A 19,912-nucleotide genomic window follows, 5' to 3' on the forward strand; every position below is an offset into this window, starting at 1 on the left:
CTAACCAGAGTTGAATCTGGATTCAGAGCTACCCCAGCCTGCCAGTCTCAGAGAGCTGTTGTCCCAAGAAGAGGGCTGTTTCTGGCCAGTCAGGCCAGGCGGGGGGCGGGACGGAGCAGAGATACCTTTTGAGGGGAGAGGAACCTTCCACAGCTCATGAGCCAAAGAGGTGTTGGTGACTGTTCCAGGAGACCATTTGGAGTCACTGTTTCTGGCTGCAGTGAAAAAAAAAAAAAGTTAAAGTTTAAGGTGTATGGGGATCACAAGCCTGACTGGGTATGCTGAAATAACTGCCCTCCAACCTGAAGTGCTTTGTGCTGTACTGCTGAGGGAACTATTGTGGTTGGAGGCACGAATGGATGTCCAGGCACTATTTGAAGGCAGCGTGGTGTTAAGTGATGAGGATGGCCCTGGAAGAACGGAAATAAAATGTCACTGACGCAAACACTAATACATACAAATCTGCAAATTACACTACAATTTAAACATCCGGGGTCGGAAGATTTTGTTGTGACTTCTTTGAAAAACGTCTGCATTTAATACAAAATATAGTAATAATAATAATAATAATAATAATATTGTGAACATGTATTAATTTAATGTAACTTTAATGTAGCTTTTTCATTTAGTCAATCTGATGCATCCTTGCTGAAAAAACAACACCACAAAACACTTTTGAACAGCAATGTATACTGATATAGCTAGTTTAACATTTCTTACCATTGTTCCTGTCCCTGAGGTGATCAACATCCCGGACTGTATTAATGGAGAGATTATTAATCACACTGCCAGGAGTGACAAATGGGTCAGTTTCAGGATCAATGTTTGGATATCCTTTCCAGGGCTCACCAGGACGGAACTCTGCCAAACAAACAAGACACGGTGTCATTTATGTCATTTAGAGTTCCTCTGTAATAGTTAGTTTCAATGCAAGATTTGATTGGAACAAGTAAAGCATATTTGAAGCAAATGGGACCGAACCTGGTGGCCAGTTGACATTGGTGGAACCATGAGGTGATTTGGCACGACCGGGCCAGCCATCTCCCACAGAGCCAGGAGGACTGATGGGAGCGTTACTGGCATTGATGAAGTCATATGGACCAAAGGGTGAGTCTTCAAGCCTCAGGCCAGATGTTATAGCACCTATAGTAAAAATCATATCCATCAGCAGTGTTGGGCAAGCTACTTGGAAAACTGTAGTGAGCTAAGCTACTAGTTACTCTACAGTAAATGAAGCTTCACTACACTGAAGCTAACCCCCTGGGAAATGTAGCAAGCTAAGCTACATCCACAGTAAGCTACTTTTAAAATTAATTTTTTTTTTAAAGTAATCTGCGATAATGAACGCAATATTGCGTAGCTTGTCAGCTATCTACGTACGGCTCTGTCTATTAAATGCCATTCCAATTATAAGCAGGCGATGGCGATTTTAGCGGTGATCACGGAAGCAGCTTTACTGATTAGATGCGCATGATCATATGGTTATATCGCCCAGCCCTAAGAAAACATATTTTCTCTCTGTTATCTCGGTCAGTGTCATGTACTTGTCGAGGTACGGCCACGGCGACTCACTCCTCGGGATTAACTGTTCTCAGACCTCATCCTATGCCATCATTTCATCAAATTTTTTTTTTTTTGCGTGACTGGCCAAGGAGTGGACCATCCGGAGCAGAAGGTGGCGGTAATGCATCATAAAGAAGGTTGGTTGCTATCCACCGTAAACACGAACAAGATGAAGTAGTGCCGTCGCGTCACTACTGATCCAGGATCAGCGATCTTAGCAGTTGTATTTCCCGATTTGAGTTTGAGCTTCAGAAATGCTTGCGAAAATGTAGCTTGTGTGGAAGTAGCTTCGCTACTGAAAAGCTATTAGATTCAGAAAACAGTAGCGACGCTACTGCCCAACACTGTCCATCAGACTGTTTTGCACACCTTCAAAACTGTATATGAATTATTTTTTTTTTTGAGATAAGATTAGGGCTGCAAAATTACAGCAAAAATATTGGTGATTATTTCCTGAGGAAACCTACCAGATTTGCTGGGGTTTTGATCAAGTGGCGAGTTAACGGAAATGTCCATGGCAGTCCACTTCTTCAGACGGGACTGTGGCTCCTTAAAACCAACACTGCCAATGTCGAGGTTGCTTACATTCAAGTTTGAGTTCAAACCTAGAGGAATACAAAAAAAAACAAATTATTTAATCAGTGCACTCAGTATTTTCTCTCATTAAAGACTTGATGAAGAGTACTTCTACATCATTTATTTTGGAGACGGCGTCACATGTCCATGCCACTATGGCAGTCGCAACAATGCAACCAACAGAAAATTACTGAGTGCACAATAAAACATGGGAATACATATGGAAGGGGAGACGAGCACAAAAGAAAGAAAAACAACCTGATTATTGTCAAGCGGCAGAAATTATGGGTAGAAGCACCATACGTATGCCAGCCAAACATAGGACTTCCAATCAAATAATAAGGGTCTGAACTCAAAAGGTTTGGAAACATAGCATGATTTTCTTTTCCGTCAAATACAAAATGCAAGAGGTACTTTTGCTGGGGACAACGAAATAGATAGACTGTATTCACCTCTTGCTGGCAGAGAGCTGCTCTCAGGACAGAAGTTCTTTCCTACCCGAGGGTTGATGGGAGAGCCTGGCACCATGTGGCCATTGCTCAGAGGTGGGGCTAGGAAGCTATGACTTTGACTAATGCCAGATGGCTGATAGCCTGACATGTCAGAGGCAAACATCGAGTTGGGCTTGGCAGCTTGGTGTAACAAAGAGTCAGTCTGGCCTACATTAAGATGGGGAGGACACCCACCTAAAGGGAAATTACTGAACGAGTTCAAGGAACTTTGTTCTTTTTGCAGGTCGGAGACATTGGGGGGCATGAAGTTCTCCATATAGGACTTGAGGCTGGGCTGGTGCAGCGAGGGTGGCTGAGGGGAAGTCTGCTGCTTCATCAGGGAGGGATCGAGATGGCGGGGAGGCTGGATCATCTGCTGGGACGGACCCAGACCACGACCCTACACGTCATCACAAATGGAAAATGTCACAAACGGGCCAAGACAGAAGGAAACTGAACACATAAACAGGTCTAAGAGATCACAAACCTGTTCCTGTTGCTGACGGCTGTTAACAGGCATGGCCCTCTGGCTTTGCGCTTTTTGCTGCAAAAGGAGACGCTGGGACGGGGAGAAAAAAAAAGTGTACGTTTTAAGTATGACAGGGAACGAGTTAACTTATCACTTCTAGGCTGGTACTAGCAACAAGATCAATACCTGTAACTGATTAATCTGAGAAAGCTGAGACAGCTGGTTGAGCTGGGACAGCTGGTTCAGCATAGCCACCTGCTGTGGGCCAAACAGAGGGTTCAGACCTCCATTATTGGGAGAGTACTTCAACAGGGGTGACTGGACCTGAGAACAAAGAACGGTACAGAGTTGTTACGAGCCTTGTTATAAAAAAGGACATCAAATTAATCAATTAATTAAAAAAATATATTAAATTGATTATACATATTATATATAGTGTGTGTATTCAAATACAAGTATTATATTGATCTAATAATAAAAAAACAATTGAATATATTCATTCCATATAATATCCATTTAATATAATATATATTTCTTAGTGGCTAAATAGTGGAGCTGCAACAGTGAGACCATTAATACTTTTAAGTAGTGTTCCTTTAGCTCAATTGATAGAGCATTGTGCAAGGTTTGGGGTTTGATTCTCCGGGAACACATGATAGGTAAAAATTGATAGCCTGAATGCTCTGTAAGTCGCTTTGGATAAAAGTGTCTGTTAAATGCATCTATGTTTTTTTTTATTTAATTTATTTATTAAGTAGGACTGCACAATTAATATAAAACAAAACAAAAATTGTGATATGGTTGTGATATGATAGATATAAAATACGGCACTGGGTTTTTACATGTGAGCTGCTCATGATCCAGTGTTTTTAGAATTTCAGAGAAACTCAGTTCGTAACACACAGCAAACCTGGGACCAGTTGCAGATCTAGTTAGAACTAGTCTGACCAACAAGCAGTTAGTCAATGGGTAATCAGCATTTTTGGTTTCAAATCAGGCCAATCTACTTTTTCCTGTAACTAATAAAGAAAAACAATAAGATGACTAGCCTCACTTGTTAGACTAGTCTAAGTCCACTGGAGTTTTGTAAACTGCATTCTAAAACATACATAACATTTTTTCTCAGGAGAGAAAAAATAATGCATTGAGTTACACTTTGGAAATTCCCTGATATTTCCAAGGCCTTGGGAACCCTGCCTACACACCACACATCTTCATCTTACAGTTAGGAGGGAATTAAAAACCCAAGTGGCATTACCTGAGAGGGAAGTAGTGGAGGAGGCACTTGGTTGCGTAGACTGGGCTGAGCGGAGTTCAGAGGTTGTGCTGGAGGCTGCTGGGCATTCCGGCCTTGTGCTGCTGCATTACCCACACCGTACATGTTTACATTCTGAGGAGAAACATAACACCCCACATTGAAATTAAGCATCTGACAATTCAGTGCATTCACACCTTCAGCACACAGGGAGCAGCATGCACTAACTCACCTGCCTAACAGAGGCAGAGTTTGGTTGGTGAGGCAAGCTGCACTGGTTGGGCAGTGCACTATTTGTTGGGGAAAAGCTGATATTCTGCATGGAAGTGATCTGTGAGTTTTGGGACTCTTCTGCTACAGAGCTATCATATATAGGCAGTGAAAGCTGAAGCACAACCACAGGCCAAGCAGAGAGAGGAGCAGGACGCAGAGCACAACAGCAGTGAGGAATTGGACAAAGACCAGAAGGAACACCAGGCCACCAGAGAAAGGCACATCAACAGCCACAGAAAAGGAGAGAGAAAGGCTATGTTAGCATCCTCTTTGGCATATTTTAGCAACTGGAGAGCTTTCTATAATTTTATTAAGTTAGGGAGGCTATGGGAAAATTGGGATCAGAAGAAAGACTACGACTACTGAAAGAGTTGCTTCTAAATACCCCATGAAATCAATTGTAGCATTTCCTAATAAAATAGGAAGTTCAGGCTGGGACTTATCTTGTACCTATTTATCTTTAACAGCCAATGTCATATTAGAGCCATAAACCATGATTTGTTGAACATATTGGTTATTCTTCTGAACATACAAGTCAGCATCAAATACATATACCCTTAGATCTAACAGACATGGTCTTATGCAGTTATTATAGATATGGCGCCCAGTAGGTGGCTCAGCAAACTTCCAATGGTTCCCCCTTTAGGAGAACTGAAATGTTTTTTTTTTTAATAGATGACAAAATAAGCTTAAAAATAAGGTAATTCAATTCAACCCCTTAATAACACAACTCGAAGATCTTAACTTCAAGAATATTTAAATTTGATTAAATTTTGATTTTCCATGGACACTCTTAGTTTCTGTAAATTAGAAAATGTGTTTTTAAAACTATATTAATTATAACTGATTTTTCCCAGAGGACATATATTCATTTTGGACAAAGGGGGACAGAGTAAAAAAAAAAAAAAAAAAGAAACGTTGAGTTCAGCTGGTCTTGAAGCCACAAGCTTTCAATTTTGATATCATGAGGTCTTTCAGTTGCATTCTCGTCCCATAGAGGGTGCTAAAGTACTGAACAAGCAGGAAAACAAGACTGGACAAAATGAAGGCTCCATTACTGATATAGGAGGATAGGAAATAACTGACCTTATCCATATAGGGATTACGGTCTACAGTAGAGTCTTTGTGGATCTGGTGACGTGAAGCAGGATTTTTCACGTACTCTCCGAAATTAAGAACATGCTTGTCAACATCAATGCGCTTGTCTGTCATTCCTGCAGAAGATGAGAAGTATTAATAGATTTTACAAAATCATGCTACTACTCATGGACTGCAAAAAACATTACTCAATATCAGTACTGGAGGAGCATGCGAATGTGACCTACCTCCAGACATATCCATCTTATTGCTCTTCAGGGAGTCTTCAGCGGAATCCCTCTGTAAAATGACAAAAAAAGTGCCATCTAATAACTTTATGCTCCATAAAGATTTGGGGACACATAATACTTAGTATAAGAGGTTTCCCATAAAAATAGCAATCAAAACTTGATCCTTACAGGGTACATGTTGTTGAACTGTTTCACAAACTGATTCATCCATGGAGAATCATCTTGCTTGTTGGGTCCTTTGTTTAGCTAATGGAAAGAAGGGTAGAAAATAATGATTAAATGATTAAATGTAAATAAGCAAGCAAAATATATACATCATTTTGGCCTCACTATTAGATTTAACAGTAAATTTACTGAATGACACGTTAAATAGTTCTGCCAGGCTAAATTAGGTCTTAATTATTATTTATCTTAATTATTACCTTTGGAGTCATCTTCTTGTAGGGCCAGCTTCCAGTTTGGTTCACTTCTTGTGATGGATTATTGTTCCACATGCCTATCTCTACTTCCCCTTCCTCCTCCCAGTTGGACATCTCTTCTCCACCCCAGTTATCTTGCATAGGTTTGGATCCTAAAGCCATAATCAAATTAAGAATGGAGGAAAAAAACATCAATAGGCTGGTCAAATCATACACTGGAAAAGCCAAACAAAACAAGAAGAAATTAAGTCAAAGAAAGAAAAAACAAAGAAAGTTCTTGGCCCAAGATGGGACGTACCAGACTTGTGCTGTGACTGCTGTCCAATAGTAGAGTTGCTCCAGCCACTGCCTCCTGAATTTTCCCTCCTCGACTCTTCCCAGCTGGAACCTGTATCAACAGGCTTTCCCCAAGCAGACGTGCCATTGTCCACAGTGACAGGTGGTGCAGTCTGCTCACCCCAGGTAGAGGACTCCATTTTTTGTGGCCCAACATATGTCTCTCCCCACCCTGTGATGAAAAAAAAGACCAGTATATAAAAATCTAATATTGTTCTGCAAAAAAACTAGTGAATGCAAAAAAATGAGAGAATGGCATATTGAAAAGGCTTATTACTATTTTCTAAGCAAACTAAAATCTGTCAGAGCAAACAAGAGTCAAAGTGTAATGCATAAGCTACATGGAAAATAACTATGCAACAACTAATTTGCATCTAAAAATGATTTAACATACTTATCTGAAATCTATTAACAAAGACAATGCAACTAATATTTACAAATAAATTTCAAAGCGGGATTGGATTGTACTTGCAAATTTTCCAATGGCCCAAATCCGACCCTTGCATAAACATGCTTATGTAAGCTTTGTTTACTCTGAAGTCCTTCTAATGGATCAGCTTACATTTAACCACTGAGCTTTTTGCACTTTCACCATCTAGCATATGCCCTGAATACTTCCTTCAAAAATAGCCCTGTTCATGTGTGCCCTGCTGCTCAAGTTGCTGCCATATGACTGCACCATCGGCCACAATGTAACCCAAGCCTATTTTTCACTGAGCACAGCTTATCCACAGCCAATTCCAAATTAAGTAAGAACACTATTTGCACAGGCACCTTTACATTTTCTGTTTGGTAAATAGTTAAAAATTAATGGGAAAAACTGCACTTTTACTAAGTATATACATTCCTCTGGAATGCATAAACACATTGATATATAGACACACAAACACTTGCTCGTAAGTTCAGAGCTTGTCAGTGCTGTTAGTATTAGAGGAAAGAAGTGGGAAGAAAAAGCGCATCCAAAGAAATTCCAAAGGGATGACTGCATGGCTAAAGATAAATATAATGGGTGAGTAATAATTGCCAAGGCACTGCCAAAATGAAAGACACCCACCTGAGCTGCAGTTATTTTCTTTTGGAGCCATGGCGCTTTGGGCTTGAGGGGGCTGAGAAACAGCCATGCCATCATGCTCTCCAGCATTGTTCTTCTTCCACATATTTACATTGCTGCAGTTAAATTTGTTGGGATCTCCCCATGCTGAAGTACCATCATCAATCTCCATTCTACGCCTGATGGATTCAGGTGATGGATCTTCCCATCCAGTGGATTCTTCTTCTTTGGAGGCAGTAGGCATTGGGCCTCCCAGCCATCCTGTAGGCTTGTTTTGACCAGGGGCTCCAGTCTGAGAGTTGCTCCCACTCCTGAATGTTCCCATGCTGGAATCTTGGGACTTGCCCCACTCTGAAGAGTTGTTCGGTTTTGCATTGTCACCCCAGTTGGGGTTGGAGTGGCTTGATTTGATTGGCTCACCCCAGGTTTGGTTTTGATTGTTGGTCTTGCGTGGCTCTCCCCATCCTGTGGTTGGACCACTCTGGTCAGGAGTGTTGGTGCCTCCACTGCCTCCCCAGGTGTTGCTTGTCCCGCACCGCCCAGGCTCACTCCAGCCCGATCCAGAGCGGTCGCTGTCACTGTCCCAGCCACCTGAACCAGACTTCTGGGGCTCTCCCCAATGGTTTCCCTTCAGGCCTTCTCCACCCCATCCTTGCTTTGTCTTCGGTGGATTATTCCAAGAGGAGGACTTTTCATCCTTGGTGCCATTCCAGGAACCACCCTTGTTCATTGTAACAGAAGGGGCATCCTCCCATCCACTTTGCCCAACTGAGCCTTTGGTTTCTTCCCAGCCAGCTGAAGGTTTCGTTTCCATCCACCCAGACATTGAAGAATCGCTACTTTTGTTGGTGCTGGGTCCATTTCCCCAACCACCTGAGCTAGACGCCTGAGGGGGAACGCTACCCCATCCTGTCTGTCCATTTCCTGTCTTTTTATCAGAGCTTGAAACATCCCACACAGTGTTCTGTTGGACTGGAGTTTGTCCCCATCCTGTGTTGGACAGCACCCTGGGGTCCACATCAATTCTAGAGAGAGCTGCATTGATCATGCCCTGCTGATTACCTCTCCTTCGGTGACCACCACATTGCCCATCCCTCTCACTGCGACCTCCTGAGCTCTCTCCACTTCCTTCACTGCCTGTAGATTTGTTCCATGTGCTGCCTTGTGACACTTGACCAGAGCTCCCTATACCAAGAGCATCATCCTCCAAGGACTTCCATCCATTTGTTCCCTTCCTACTCCCATTCGTGCTATCATTGGAATGCTGACTGTTACTGGGCAACGTGTTCCACTCCCCGTTTGAGACCTTAGTGCCAGTGTTTGAAGAGGACGAGGAAGAGGAAGATGAGGAGGAGGCACTCCCCCAGGGGCGAGGGATCCCAGCTGGGCCTACACCATTGCCTGCTCCCCAAGAAATACTTTGTGAGGACGCGGGCGCTGAGTCCCAACCTCCTCCACAACTGCCCATCCCATTATTATTATTATTCTTTAAAGAAGCAGCACTCACAGAGGAGCCATTGGCTCCAGACTGCATTAGAGTTGCATTCACAGTGTCGCCCACAGCTTGGCCTTTAGGGTTGGGACATTTGTCTCCAGAGTAATTAGTGCTGGGCGGAATGCCCCATGCTGTACCATAAGACCCGCTGTTAATTCCCTCACTGTTGCCTTGTTGAGAAATGGAAGTGCCATTAGAGACTGGAGATATAGGGAGCTGAGGGGAGCCCCCTGTACTCATAGGCCAAGCTCGGTGCCCTTGGGGCTGTTCATTCATCTGCATTGAACCTGTAGAGTTTGGTAAACTAGAGGTCATCGTGTTAGTAGTGTTATTTGGTCCATTAAATTCAGTGTTAAGATTTTGAGGCTGCCCACTTGAAACCTTGTTTGTACCATTGACTTCAGCTTCAGACATATTTTCCTGCAGGCATCCCCAGGACATCTTAGAGTTGATACTCTGCATGCTGGGTGTTTGACCTATGGTGCTTTGTTGAGTGTTGGTGCCACCATTTCCGTTCCCCACAGGCCCATGGGGATTGGGCCCAGTGTTCTGAAGAACGGGCCAGGCACCATGGTTGGCATTTGGGTTCAAAGTGCTTGGATTTATACCTAAATTGGTTGAGGAACCTTGGGTACCCCAGGCATTTATTTTGCCATGGCTGCTTTCTGCCAGCTTGCTGCTGGGGCCCTCGCCAGAGCCTTGACATGTGCTTAGCATCGAGCCATTGGATACACTCCAAGGCCCCTTAACACTCCCATTACCCACATTATTGCTGCCATTTGCAACCATGAAATGAGAACCTTGTCTGTTGCCATTGTTGTCACCACCAGTGCTCCCAGACGCAGTCATACTAAGATTTTTTTCTGACCCAGAGCTGGAGGCAGAATCAGCATCCATACATTCTGAGGCTAACTCTGGGTCACTACCAGTGATGGAGGGCCAGGTTCCCTTATCTACAATAACTTTTCCCCAGTTGCTGTTTGAATCGCTGCAAGGTGAACCAGAGCTCCATGGTGAATTTTCATACTGAGGCTCCAGACCAGCATGCTCCAAACCTGTGAAAACAAATAAAAGGCCTAATCAGTTCAGATGGTAAACGTTGAGAAGATAAATAACAAAAAAAAAAAAAAATGCAAATGCGTCTGTTTTGGACTAAATTCAGAAAAGTAGACAAAAGTCAAGACAATTAAGTTTGGATGTTTGTGTCAGTTTGTGTAAAAGCTTCACAAAAGGAGATTGAACAGTAACATAAGACACTAAGGGACTGAAACATATGAACTTATAAAACAAAAATATAAAATACAATCCCTTACCCAATCCTGATATGGTTACACAGTATCCTTGTACTTTAACAATGATTAAATATAAAACACCCAGTGCAAATAAAACATTCTAAAACACAAGCCACATGTACATAAATATCCTGGAAATATTAACATTTGGCAGGCTTTGGCCAGAATTTTTAATAACTTGACCATTTATGGATTATGCAACAATGGCTAACTGCCCATAGGCCCGGTCTCTGTCCTGCTGAGAGGTGCCTCACTTAAGCCAGACTGAAACAGTAGTAGATCTGCCACCATTTTGTAGCAGCAGCATGATCATGCTGCATGCCAGGATAGAGGAGGGAAATACAGATGACTGCTTATAGCAACACTAAGTCTGAAGCTTCTCTGCAAGTTCACCGATTTTACGTAGATGTGGCAAGTGTAGCGGCACAAAACTCAATACAATAACGCAACTGCATTGTTCCTTGAAATAAATTTTCTGCTCATGTTCATTTTTCTGCAAGATGGCTGCCAAGCTTCCTTGAGCACTGTTCTCTTGCCAAGTCTGAGACTTTCTCCTTGGCTGTGTTACCAAGAGAAATGGGAAGACAGAGAAACAGACAGTCTCAATGCTGGTCTCAAGTACACTGTTTGTTTAAGAGTGACTCAATAAAATGGGAGATTCTGTTGAAGGTCACTGAGGTAAAGGAAAATTACAGTTACATTACATTTCGATCTAGTATTTCATCTGTCCAGGGGAGACAAAAAGAGTTGTCAACCAAGAAGAGACTTGTAGACTCCAAGAGGATAGAACAATGGAAATTCTGTCAACACGTCATTCCAAAATTAACTCCCTTTCTTCTGTTCAACACAAAAGATTTTTTGTCCATATAATTTAAACCAATGGTGTCTAAAACAACCATGGATACCTATGGCTCCCTTTATATGGACAGAAAAAAAGTGTTTTTTCTTTGCATTCCAGTAAAGAAAGTCATTCATACAAGTTTGGAATGACGAGTGTCAGTAAATGATTACAGACTTTTCATTCTTTGATGAAAAACCCCTAAAGGTAGACTTGTACAGTGTTATGGGCAAAGTGTACAATAGCTCACTTGCATTGTAAAACTAATTCAGTAAAGTGAGAACTTTGTACCAGTTGTCTGCACTTCCGCTCTGGCCTTTCATAAAACAGGAAAAAAAATCTGGAAAAGTCAGTCTTCCTATGCCAAGACATTATGATAAATTTCTTGCAAGACATTGTAGAGCAACTGGTTAAATTTAGATAATCAAAATTACTTAATGACATCATTAAGCATGCACCACAAAGATAGACAACAACTTGTAATCTGCCTAAATACGAACAGCTGAACAGTGGCTTGTAGCATGAAGCAAGATGAACAAACCCAGTTTCAGAAGTAGGTTTAGAGTTGACAAAACCAAACAAATACAACCTGGTTTAGATCAGAACAGTGGGCTCACAAAGCTCGATATGAACATTTTGTCAACTCAGAGTTTGAACCAGAGTTTGTGATTAACTCTAGAGAGTGCGTGAGATGGAAAGAAAGAAAATGTATGACCACACAAAAGAATCAACTGAATTTAATTTATATAGTTTCACACAGAGCTCAAAAGGAAAACCACTTTTACACAGTTCACACAGTTTAGCCACTTTTAAGGATGGATATATTAAAGCTTGTCTATATGTATCTATATTTAATTTAAATGCAAAGCTTAAAATAAATTGTCACTTCATATAATATGTATTATAAACAATTATAATTAATAAGTAGAAAGTCAGGCAATTTTGTCTAAACTTCTAACCGTTTTAATTTGGAGCTAGAGATACAGGGGAGTGGCTTCATTGCATCAGATTGATTGGCCCAGTTTGGGTTTGCGATCTCAAACCCAGAATAAAACCTGCTCCAGAGCAGGGTAGCTGTGTAGCACAAGTTACCATGGTGACGAAACCCGCTCAAAACCAAACCACCTTCTTGAGCCCAAAAACTCAGAAATTGCTCAAACTCAATGCTAACTTACCTGGGTAAAAACCAACACTGGCTTTGTTTTACAGGCTACAGGTCTTTATGTAACTTTTGAACTTACACACACACACACAAAACAAAAATGGTAAACAACAGCACATGGTAAAAAAAAGAAAAATAAAAAATGAGTCACCTGTTTGGTTAGGGGAGTGGCTGACGGAATCCCGAATGGGAGCCATGCCTACAAAACAGGAAGCAACACCATGAGGAAAACCAGTTACATGAAGCCACAAAATAAGCCTCCATACCAATAAAACTGCCACATGTTAAGACCATGCAGCAAACAATCACTTTTTTTCTACAGCTATGACCTAGGAATTTCAATTCAACTCAAAAATGAAAACAGTAGAATGTAGAGAAAGATAAAGATCTTTCATTAGAAGACATGCTACTTTTTACATGAGTCACTCCGTTAGCTTGGCCGTACTGTAATGGCAACCACTGACAAAAAAATATAGACTTAAAAAGCAACTGGGGACATAAAATATGTATTATATTAAAAATATTCGGTATATTGTAAACATACGGGAGAACTAACAGTCAATCAGACAAAGCTTACAATCTAAAAATGATGGTAAATTTATTGACCTGAATAATAAAAAAGAAAAAGATGATACATTTTGGTTTTTAGTTTTGGGGGAAAAATAAGTACCCCATGAACACACATATCTGTGCTTGTATGTTTACCTAACAGGCCTATCAGCAATGGCTAACTTTACACATACATATCATGGATCTCAGCAAACCTGGCTGATCTGTAACCCACAATGTCATTACTCAGAGCACCAGTACCTGAGAGGTGGCTTTGGGCGCAGTGTAGGACAGACCTCTCAGTCGTAAGCTCTCCTGGCTGGCTAGAGTTGAGCTGCACTTGAGTTCCCAGGGTGGCAGCGAGGACCGTAAGAGATTGCCCACACTTCAACAGCTGTTTCTGTTTGTGCTGACAGAGATGCGGCGAAACTTCACAGATCGGGTACCGAGGCAGGGCTTGGGGCTGGCCGCTGGCTGGGGCCCTCTTGGCATTGCTGATGGCGCAGGTTACAGTGGAGGTGCTGCTGTTCTAATTGGCAGACTGAGGCTGGCTGAAACTGGACTTGATATGTTCTGGCACTGAAATCAAAATAAAAACAGGCTTTCAAAACATTTTTCCCCATTACTGGATTACCACTTACTGCAATAACATTTGGTACCCTACATGCGAAAATCAGTGCATGTCAGTTTTCTTTGTGGAATTTTTCCACACCTGGATATGTAAAAAATAAATAAATCTCAAAATAAAAATGTAAAAAAAAAAAAAAAAATTAAGCTCAATCCTATTAGAACCTGACCTATTTTTATGCTCCTTTACAAAATCTTGATTTTGTTTTGGGGGTGTACTAGAACATGCTCTCATGCTTGGTGGTTAAAAAAATTAAATTAGTTCCGGGTTTGATGAAGGCCTGCCTTCCGAAAAACCAAATGTGCTGTGATTGGTTAGCTGTCCCAATGCTCTCAATAACTAAATAAACATTAAAAACTGACAGCAGTTAAAAATGCATCTGCACGAGCTCTGCAGTTCAGTAACTTACTCCAGTAAAGTATGGTTAAGACCGTGTTGATTTCCATAACCCTATAAGGTGTTTTAAGAGATATTGTTGTGAATGAAATAGTTTATCCCAAAATAACACGTCTTATCACTTCACCTTTGTTTCTTATCCATATGACAAAGATTTTATCATTTAGCTACTTATTCATATAGCTAATTAAATGGTGAATAAGAGTTTCTCTGCCATCTCATTTTGTGTGGCAAATTAAAATTTGTATAAATGGTTGAATTGTAATTACATAATACAACTTTCAAAATCTGAAGAGATTACCTTAATTTATTTGCTAGAATATGTATGACTCACTATTTTAACTAATTCCAAAAGCTGAATGATGAATAAAGGTCTACTGATTAACCAGCAAAATAATCGATGATTAGTTGATTAATCATTCGAATAATCATTAGATTAATTAGACCGTTTATTGCAGCCCTATTATACAGTAAATGTAACCAGAAAAGATTTGTTCTGGCACTATAGAGAAATGAAACGAACATTGTCCAAAATTTGCCTCAGTTATTCAAGCAAACTCGAAGCATATGTTGCTAACATAGTACAGACTTTTGACTGCCATCACACAAATAGGGCAGTTGTTGTCACAGTCTAGCAGTTTATTAATATAATCTTACACAATTATCAGAACCTGCTTAAGATAGTAAGTTGTAAAACAGTGAAAACTCAAGTCTTAATCTCAAGAGAGTCATAGTCCATGTAAACTATTGTTGATACGCGTCAAAACTTCGGGCCTCACTAAAACAATATAATCAGTGAGGAATTTCCATATATATATATATATATCTATATATCTATATATCTATATATCTATATATCTATCTATATATATATATATATATATATATATATATATAATAAAAACAAACAAATCAAAATCTTTATGACTATTTACTACAACTTTTTGTGGCCTTATAATGAAAAAGGTTCAAAAAAGGTTGGTGTTATTACTAGAGAAAACAAAATTACATTACAATTTTTAATTCATTTGTAACAATATACCTTTATAGTGGATACCAACAACCTTCATCTATTTTAACCCCTTCCCTCTAAGAACCTATTAAGAGACCACCTTTCACAATCCAATTAATTCCCTGAGGAGTTAGCAATACAATTAACATCTGTTTAACTTCTATAATTATTCACATTACAGAAGGAAAATGGGGACTGCCAAGTGCAGGCAAACAACACACATTACCTCTAAAAAGTATTTCAACAAATACATTTTTTAATAGTGTCATTTACTGGCCCCAAATTTGTTCCAAACCTGTATCAATTGAGATTGTTGGTAACCAAACTTTTTCCATTTTTGGATGAACTTTCTCTTTAACAGTAAATTTGATATTACAGTCAAGACTATGTAATACAATCTCTTTTGAAACTGAAATTTTATTATGGAACTGTAACATCCACTTGATGCAGTGGTACAGTATCAGATGGTAATATCAAATGATGACTGCCTTCATATTTAAATGGTCTTGCAAGTTATTTAAAAAATGTCACATGTCCCCCAGAAACACAGTATTACCATGAACCATTCTGGTTCTTCACTGAAATTTTTAATCTAGTTTGCAAGTATATATAAAAAAAGCAACGCATCTGAATTCAGTTTCTCTATATGAATTCGTTCCATGCATACAGGTTGGAAAACAATTCTAAACAGCAGAAAGTCACCAAGTAGTTTAACAGTCCACCACTACACATTCAGCTTCATAATGTTAATGCACTGCACCCGCAGCACAACTGTTCGCAATATCCAGCAGTTCGTTCATGGACATTGTTTTTTGACTGTGGAATTTCCTCTTTAGGAATGACCTCACAGTGCAGCAATTCGGATTCACGTAAAAAAAAAAAAAAAAAAGAAAATAAATAAATAAACATTTCAAAGGACAGACCACAAGGTGCAAGAACAGAGACAATCCCGATCAGGTCTAGAACACAGAGCAATCAATATGACGAGTATGATAATTATTCATCTCGCATTACAGCAGCTGTGAAGATTTGACAAATTTTTTGAAACAATTTTTACAAAAGGTAAGAGACTAGAAGAACTCAAGATACCAAATAAAACGTATTTGTAGTTAATTACAAAAGCTGAACCTCTACCTTCAAGTAATACAGGATTATATCACAGCTTTCTTTTCCCCTCCTCTCCAGGTTTACCAGAAGCCTTCAAAGACATCCAGCTTTGTTCCTTCCCTTCGCATTTCATAAGAAGAAAAAAAAAAAAATGGAGAGGCATGGTGTCATTTTACTGCTCGAGCTGAAACTCCTGGCAGCTCCTCCTGCTGCCTGTAGCTGGGGCTCTGTGAGGGGGGGAGCTTTTTGGGGGCTTTCTTTTATAAAATCTACCTATATCTTTTTCTACCTACATATTTTGGCAAAGGAGTTCAAAAGGAAACAAAAGTGTGAAATAATACATAACCATGCAACAGGTCTGTTTTCTCTTAGGGGCAACTTCCTGTTCAGACAACTTCGACGTGCTTGTTGTGGAATGACAACTGTCAGGAAGTCAGGTGGTCACGTTGCAACAAGCAAGACAACCCTGCAGATCTGTTGCATTGCAATAACCAGTGGTGCATTCAAACGGCAAGCCTGCGTGACTACAAAATTAGAACAATATGAACACTAGTGGTGCAACTGATCACAAAACTCATGGTTCGGATCATATTATGGATTTTGAGTCATGGATCGGATCGGCAAAAAAAATAAGTAACTTTACCAAAAGCTTACTTTTAGTGCTTCTATACCACATCAAAAACTGCTAGCTTAACTAACAAAGTTAGTAATAAAACAAACCACAATTACACTAATTACAAGCAAAGAAGAATACAACATAATACATTTATAAATAGTCACTATAAGTATTATGGTACACAATAGTGTTGTCACGGTACCAAATATTCAGTATTCGGTACCGATACCAGTGAAAATCCACAGTTCTCTGTACCAATTTCGGTACCAAAGCAAAACACAAAAATATGCTAATAAAAAAAAAAACTTTATCACTAAAAATAAAACCGATGCAATTCTTTATACTTATTTACAATTGTGTTTAAAGTTCTTCTACAAGTAATATAATTATGAAAAACAGTAAACAAGTTTCACCCAAATTTAATCGGTCTTTTATGAAATTTTAACATTTTATTTTTTGGTAAATAAAGGGGATTTGCTGTTAAAATTAAAACATGGAAGAAATATTGTCTGATTAATTTTTAATTAACAGTAGTAGCAGTATCACATACATTTTTACAAAATAATAGTAATATTTCTAGCACAATTCCTTTATGTAAAAATGAATTTGTAGTGAATGCATGTCATTTATCTGAACTTAAGACTGGTGGTGATGCTTAAGATATTTTTGTTCATTGAGGGTTTCTGTAAAAAAAAAAAAAAAAAAAGTCATAGATCATAATACTATTAAAAGATAATACTGCTAATACTACTACTATGGATTGATGAGCTGCTGGTTCATGAATATTAATCACGTTGTCTGCGTTCTGTCGAACTGATTTGCTGAAATCAAAACAGGGACGGCAATAGACGAGCGCCTGCCAATGAAATTGCCATTTCCGCATTAATTCTAAATTAACTCCATTATTTTGACAGGAGAAGACAACAAAGAATATAGTTTACATGTAAGGCGAGTCGTGCTCCTTCACACAGAGTTTACAGTTCGGCAAATACAGGTGTACTGTGCGTCCATTGAGATGAACTGAAAAGTACAGATCGCTTGATGAAGAGAGAACTCCGAAGCGTTCAGTGTTCAGCGAGTGAAAATCTATCTGCACCAATCTTATAATAGCCTCGAACACACACAGGCGAGTAAAATCTAAGAATTTATTAGCCAATGGCTAACAATAGACATAATTTAGTCACCCCGAGTAAAATGTATTCACATATGCGAGTGACTTACTCGCAATGTAGAGGCTGTTTTGACGTTTTTCCGTAAATACCTTTAAATTGACACTGGTCTTACTCAAATGCAGTGGTAAAATGCTTGTGAAGTGACTCAGAACAGTTCTGGTGATATTGTTTGTGTATTTATGTCCTCATTATTGCAAGCGTCATGCGCTTCAGTCTATGTAGTAAACAAACCATTCATTCATTCACACAGAGACATGCACGCAGAACATGCAGGATGCAGATTTCATCCAACTTTTGCGGCTTAACATTTACAGATACTGGTCCATATGGAGATTTGATTAATTTATGCTAACTTTGACAAATTCCGTGACTGTCCACATTAAAATGTAGGTTTCATTTCCATGACTGGATTGAGATTCCGTCCGCGCTTTCTTCTTCGCGGAAATCATAGCGCTGTATGCATCCAAAACCGGGTTTGAACGTGTCCTCGGTACCACCGGTACTTACAGAAACCTGGTACCATGACATTTTCATTTTTTTAGTACCAACTTGGTACCGAAGTACCGGGTCTTTTGACAACACTAGTGCAGAAATATTATAATTAAGTGTAAAACAACAGTAGTGCGCACTGCACAAGTTAAAGTTTAATCTTTGTTGAAGCTGTGGTGTTATTTGACTAGCAGACAGAAGCAGGTATTTATTGGCTGCTGTCTCTTTAAAGCAACACTATGTAACTTTTTCTGTGTTCAAACTTTGCAAAATGTATATATTGAGGGAGTACATCATAAATTCATCTTCCAGATCACCTCTTGTCTTATCCCAAATCACTACGGTACATTTATAAGTGTATTTTTTTGGACTGTTGTAGCCTGTTCGGGTCATAACCGCTGCGGAGTAAAACATACCTGTGTGAATTGCCATAGACAAACTTGGAGAAGTAGCTCCGGTTAGAATGTTCTTCCACAGAACGCATGCAAATGCATGGACCTAATACTGACACACATCTGGTTTCTTTCTCAGTTTACTTTCACTTAACCAACTATTTTTACTAGAATACTTGCCAAAACGGGTATTTTAACATAACTGTGTGCATGTGAAAGAAGAATCAATTCGGTGTTCAAGCGCAGTCTCTCTATGCTGAGTGCACAGAAAACAAGTGCACAAGTTAAAATGTTTTGATGTGTAAATTGGCAAGAGAAAACGTGCAAATGTAAAACTTTCACTCTATGATGGTTATACTTAAGTTAATCCACGAATCACATGCATGTTGAACCGTGGGGCCTGATTTTTTTTTTTTTTTTTCTCGATATCACACCCCCCAATCTGAATGCATCTTTCCAGAAAAACCAAATATACTAATGAATTTCTTTACAGCTAAAATGCAAAAATGACAAATGAGAGAGAGGGAAAAAATAAAAATAAAACATACTGTAGTTCGTAGGGAGTGGGAGAAAAAAATTTATCTGATTATAGTCTACGATTGTATTTTCAACTATTATTATTAAAATTGGAATAGATTGAGCTTTTTTCCCCCCGCAAATGGCACAAGTGCGCGCTAGTGTTGTGACGGGCTTCATTGCACAGAATTTGTGCTTTGTGCATTGCTTGACAGTGTGTGCTTCCACCCACCGTGTTTTACTTTAGATATGCATTTAGTTATGTTTGGAATGCAGTACTATTAGATGTACGAAACCCGCGCACTTACAGACTTTCGTGCTCGCTTAGTGTTTGTTGTCCTGAAGCTCAATCGGGACTGTGGTTAAACGCAATTGCATCTCCAAATACTTTTAAATGAAACTGAGGTAAATACAGTCAGTTATGTTTTCAGAGCAGGACAGAACATCTGATATATCGAAACAGATCTGTGTATTAGTGTAAACGCAA

The 19,912-nt window shown here is 39.6% G+C and overlaps 1 protein-coding gene across 11 annotated transcripts in view; it reads right to left on the minus strand.

Annotated features, from left to right (window-relative positions):
* Nucleotides 1-19,912, minus strand: part of LOC127952893 (trinucleotide repeat-containing gene 6A protein-like) — a 55,520-nt gene that overhangs the window by 6,033 nt on the left and 29,575 nt on the right. For 5 of the 11 annotated variants that reach the window (XM_052551767.1, XM_052551765.1, XM_052551763.1 and 2 more), the window contains 18 exons: nt 13,359-13,676; nt 12,700-12,747; nt 7,765-10,311; nt 6,673-6,882; nt 6,378-6,526; nt 6,124-6,201; nt 5,953-6,004; nt 5,714-5,841; nt 4,587-4,739; nt 4,358-4,489; nt 3,286-3,423; nt 3,118-3,189; nt 2,592-3,030; nt 2,031-2,168; nt 982-1,143; nt 721-861; nt 303-410; nt 6-215 (listed from right to left, as the gene is read on the minus strand). In XM_052551767.1, the coding sequence (XP_052407727.1) occupies nt 6-215; nt 303-410; nt 721-861; nt 982-1,143; nt 2,031-2,168; nt 2,592-3,030; nt 3,118-3,189; nt 3,286-3,423; nt 4,358-4,489; nt 4,587-4,739; nt 5,714-5,841; nt 5,953-6,004; nt 6,124-6,201; nt 6,378-6,526; nt 6,673-6,882; nt 7,765-10,311; nt 12,700-12,745 (4,903 nt within the window). In that variant the 5' untranslated portion in view covers nt 12,746-12,747; nt 13,359-13,676. The remainder of the gene's footprint in view (nt 1-5; nt 216-302; nt 411-720; nt 862-981; nt 1,144-2,030; nt 2,169-2,591; nt 3,031-3,117; nt 3,190-3,285; nt 3,424-4,357; nt 4,490-4,586; nt 4,740-5,713; nt 5,842-5,952; nt 6,005-6,123; nt 6,202-6,377; nt 6,527-6,672; nt 6,883-7,764; nt 10,312-12,699; nt 12,748-13,358; nt 13,677-19,912) is intronic. The other 6 variants (XM_052551773.1, XM_052551771.1, XM_052551772.1 and 3 more) reach the window with 3 other exon arrangements.

This window comes from Carassius gibelio, chromosome B3, assembly GCF_023724105.1.
Source record: "Carassius gibelio isolate Cgi1373 ecotype wild population from Czech Republic chromosome B3, carGib1.2-hapl.c, whole genome shotgun sequence".
Classification (NCBI taxonomy): Eukaryota; Metazoa; Chordata; class Actinopteri; order Cypriniformes; family Cyprinidae; genus Carassius; species Carassius gibelio.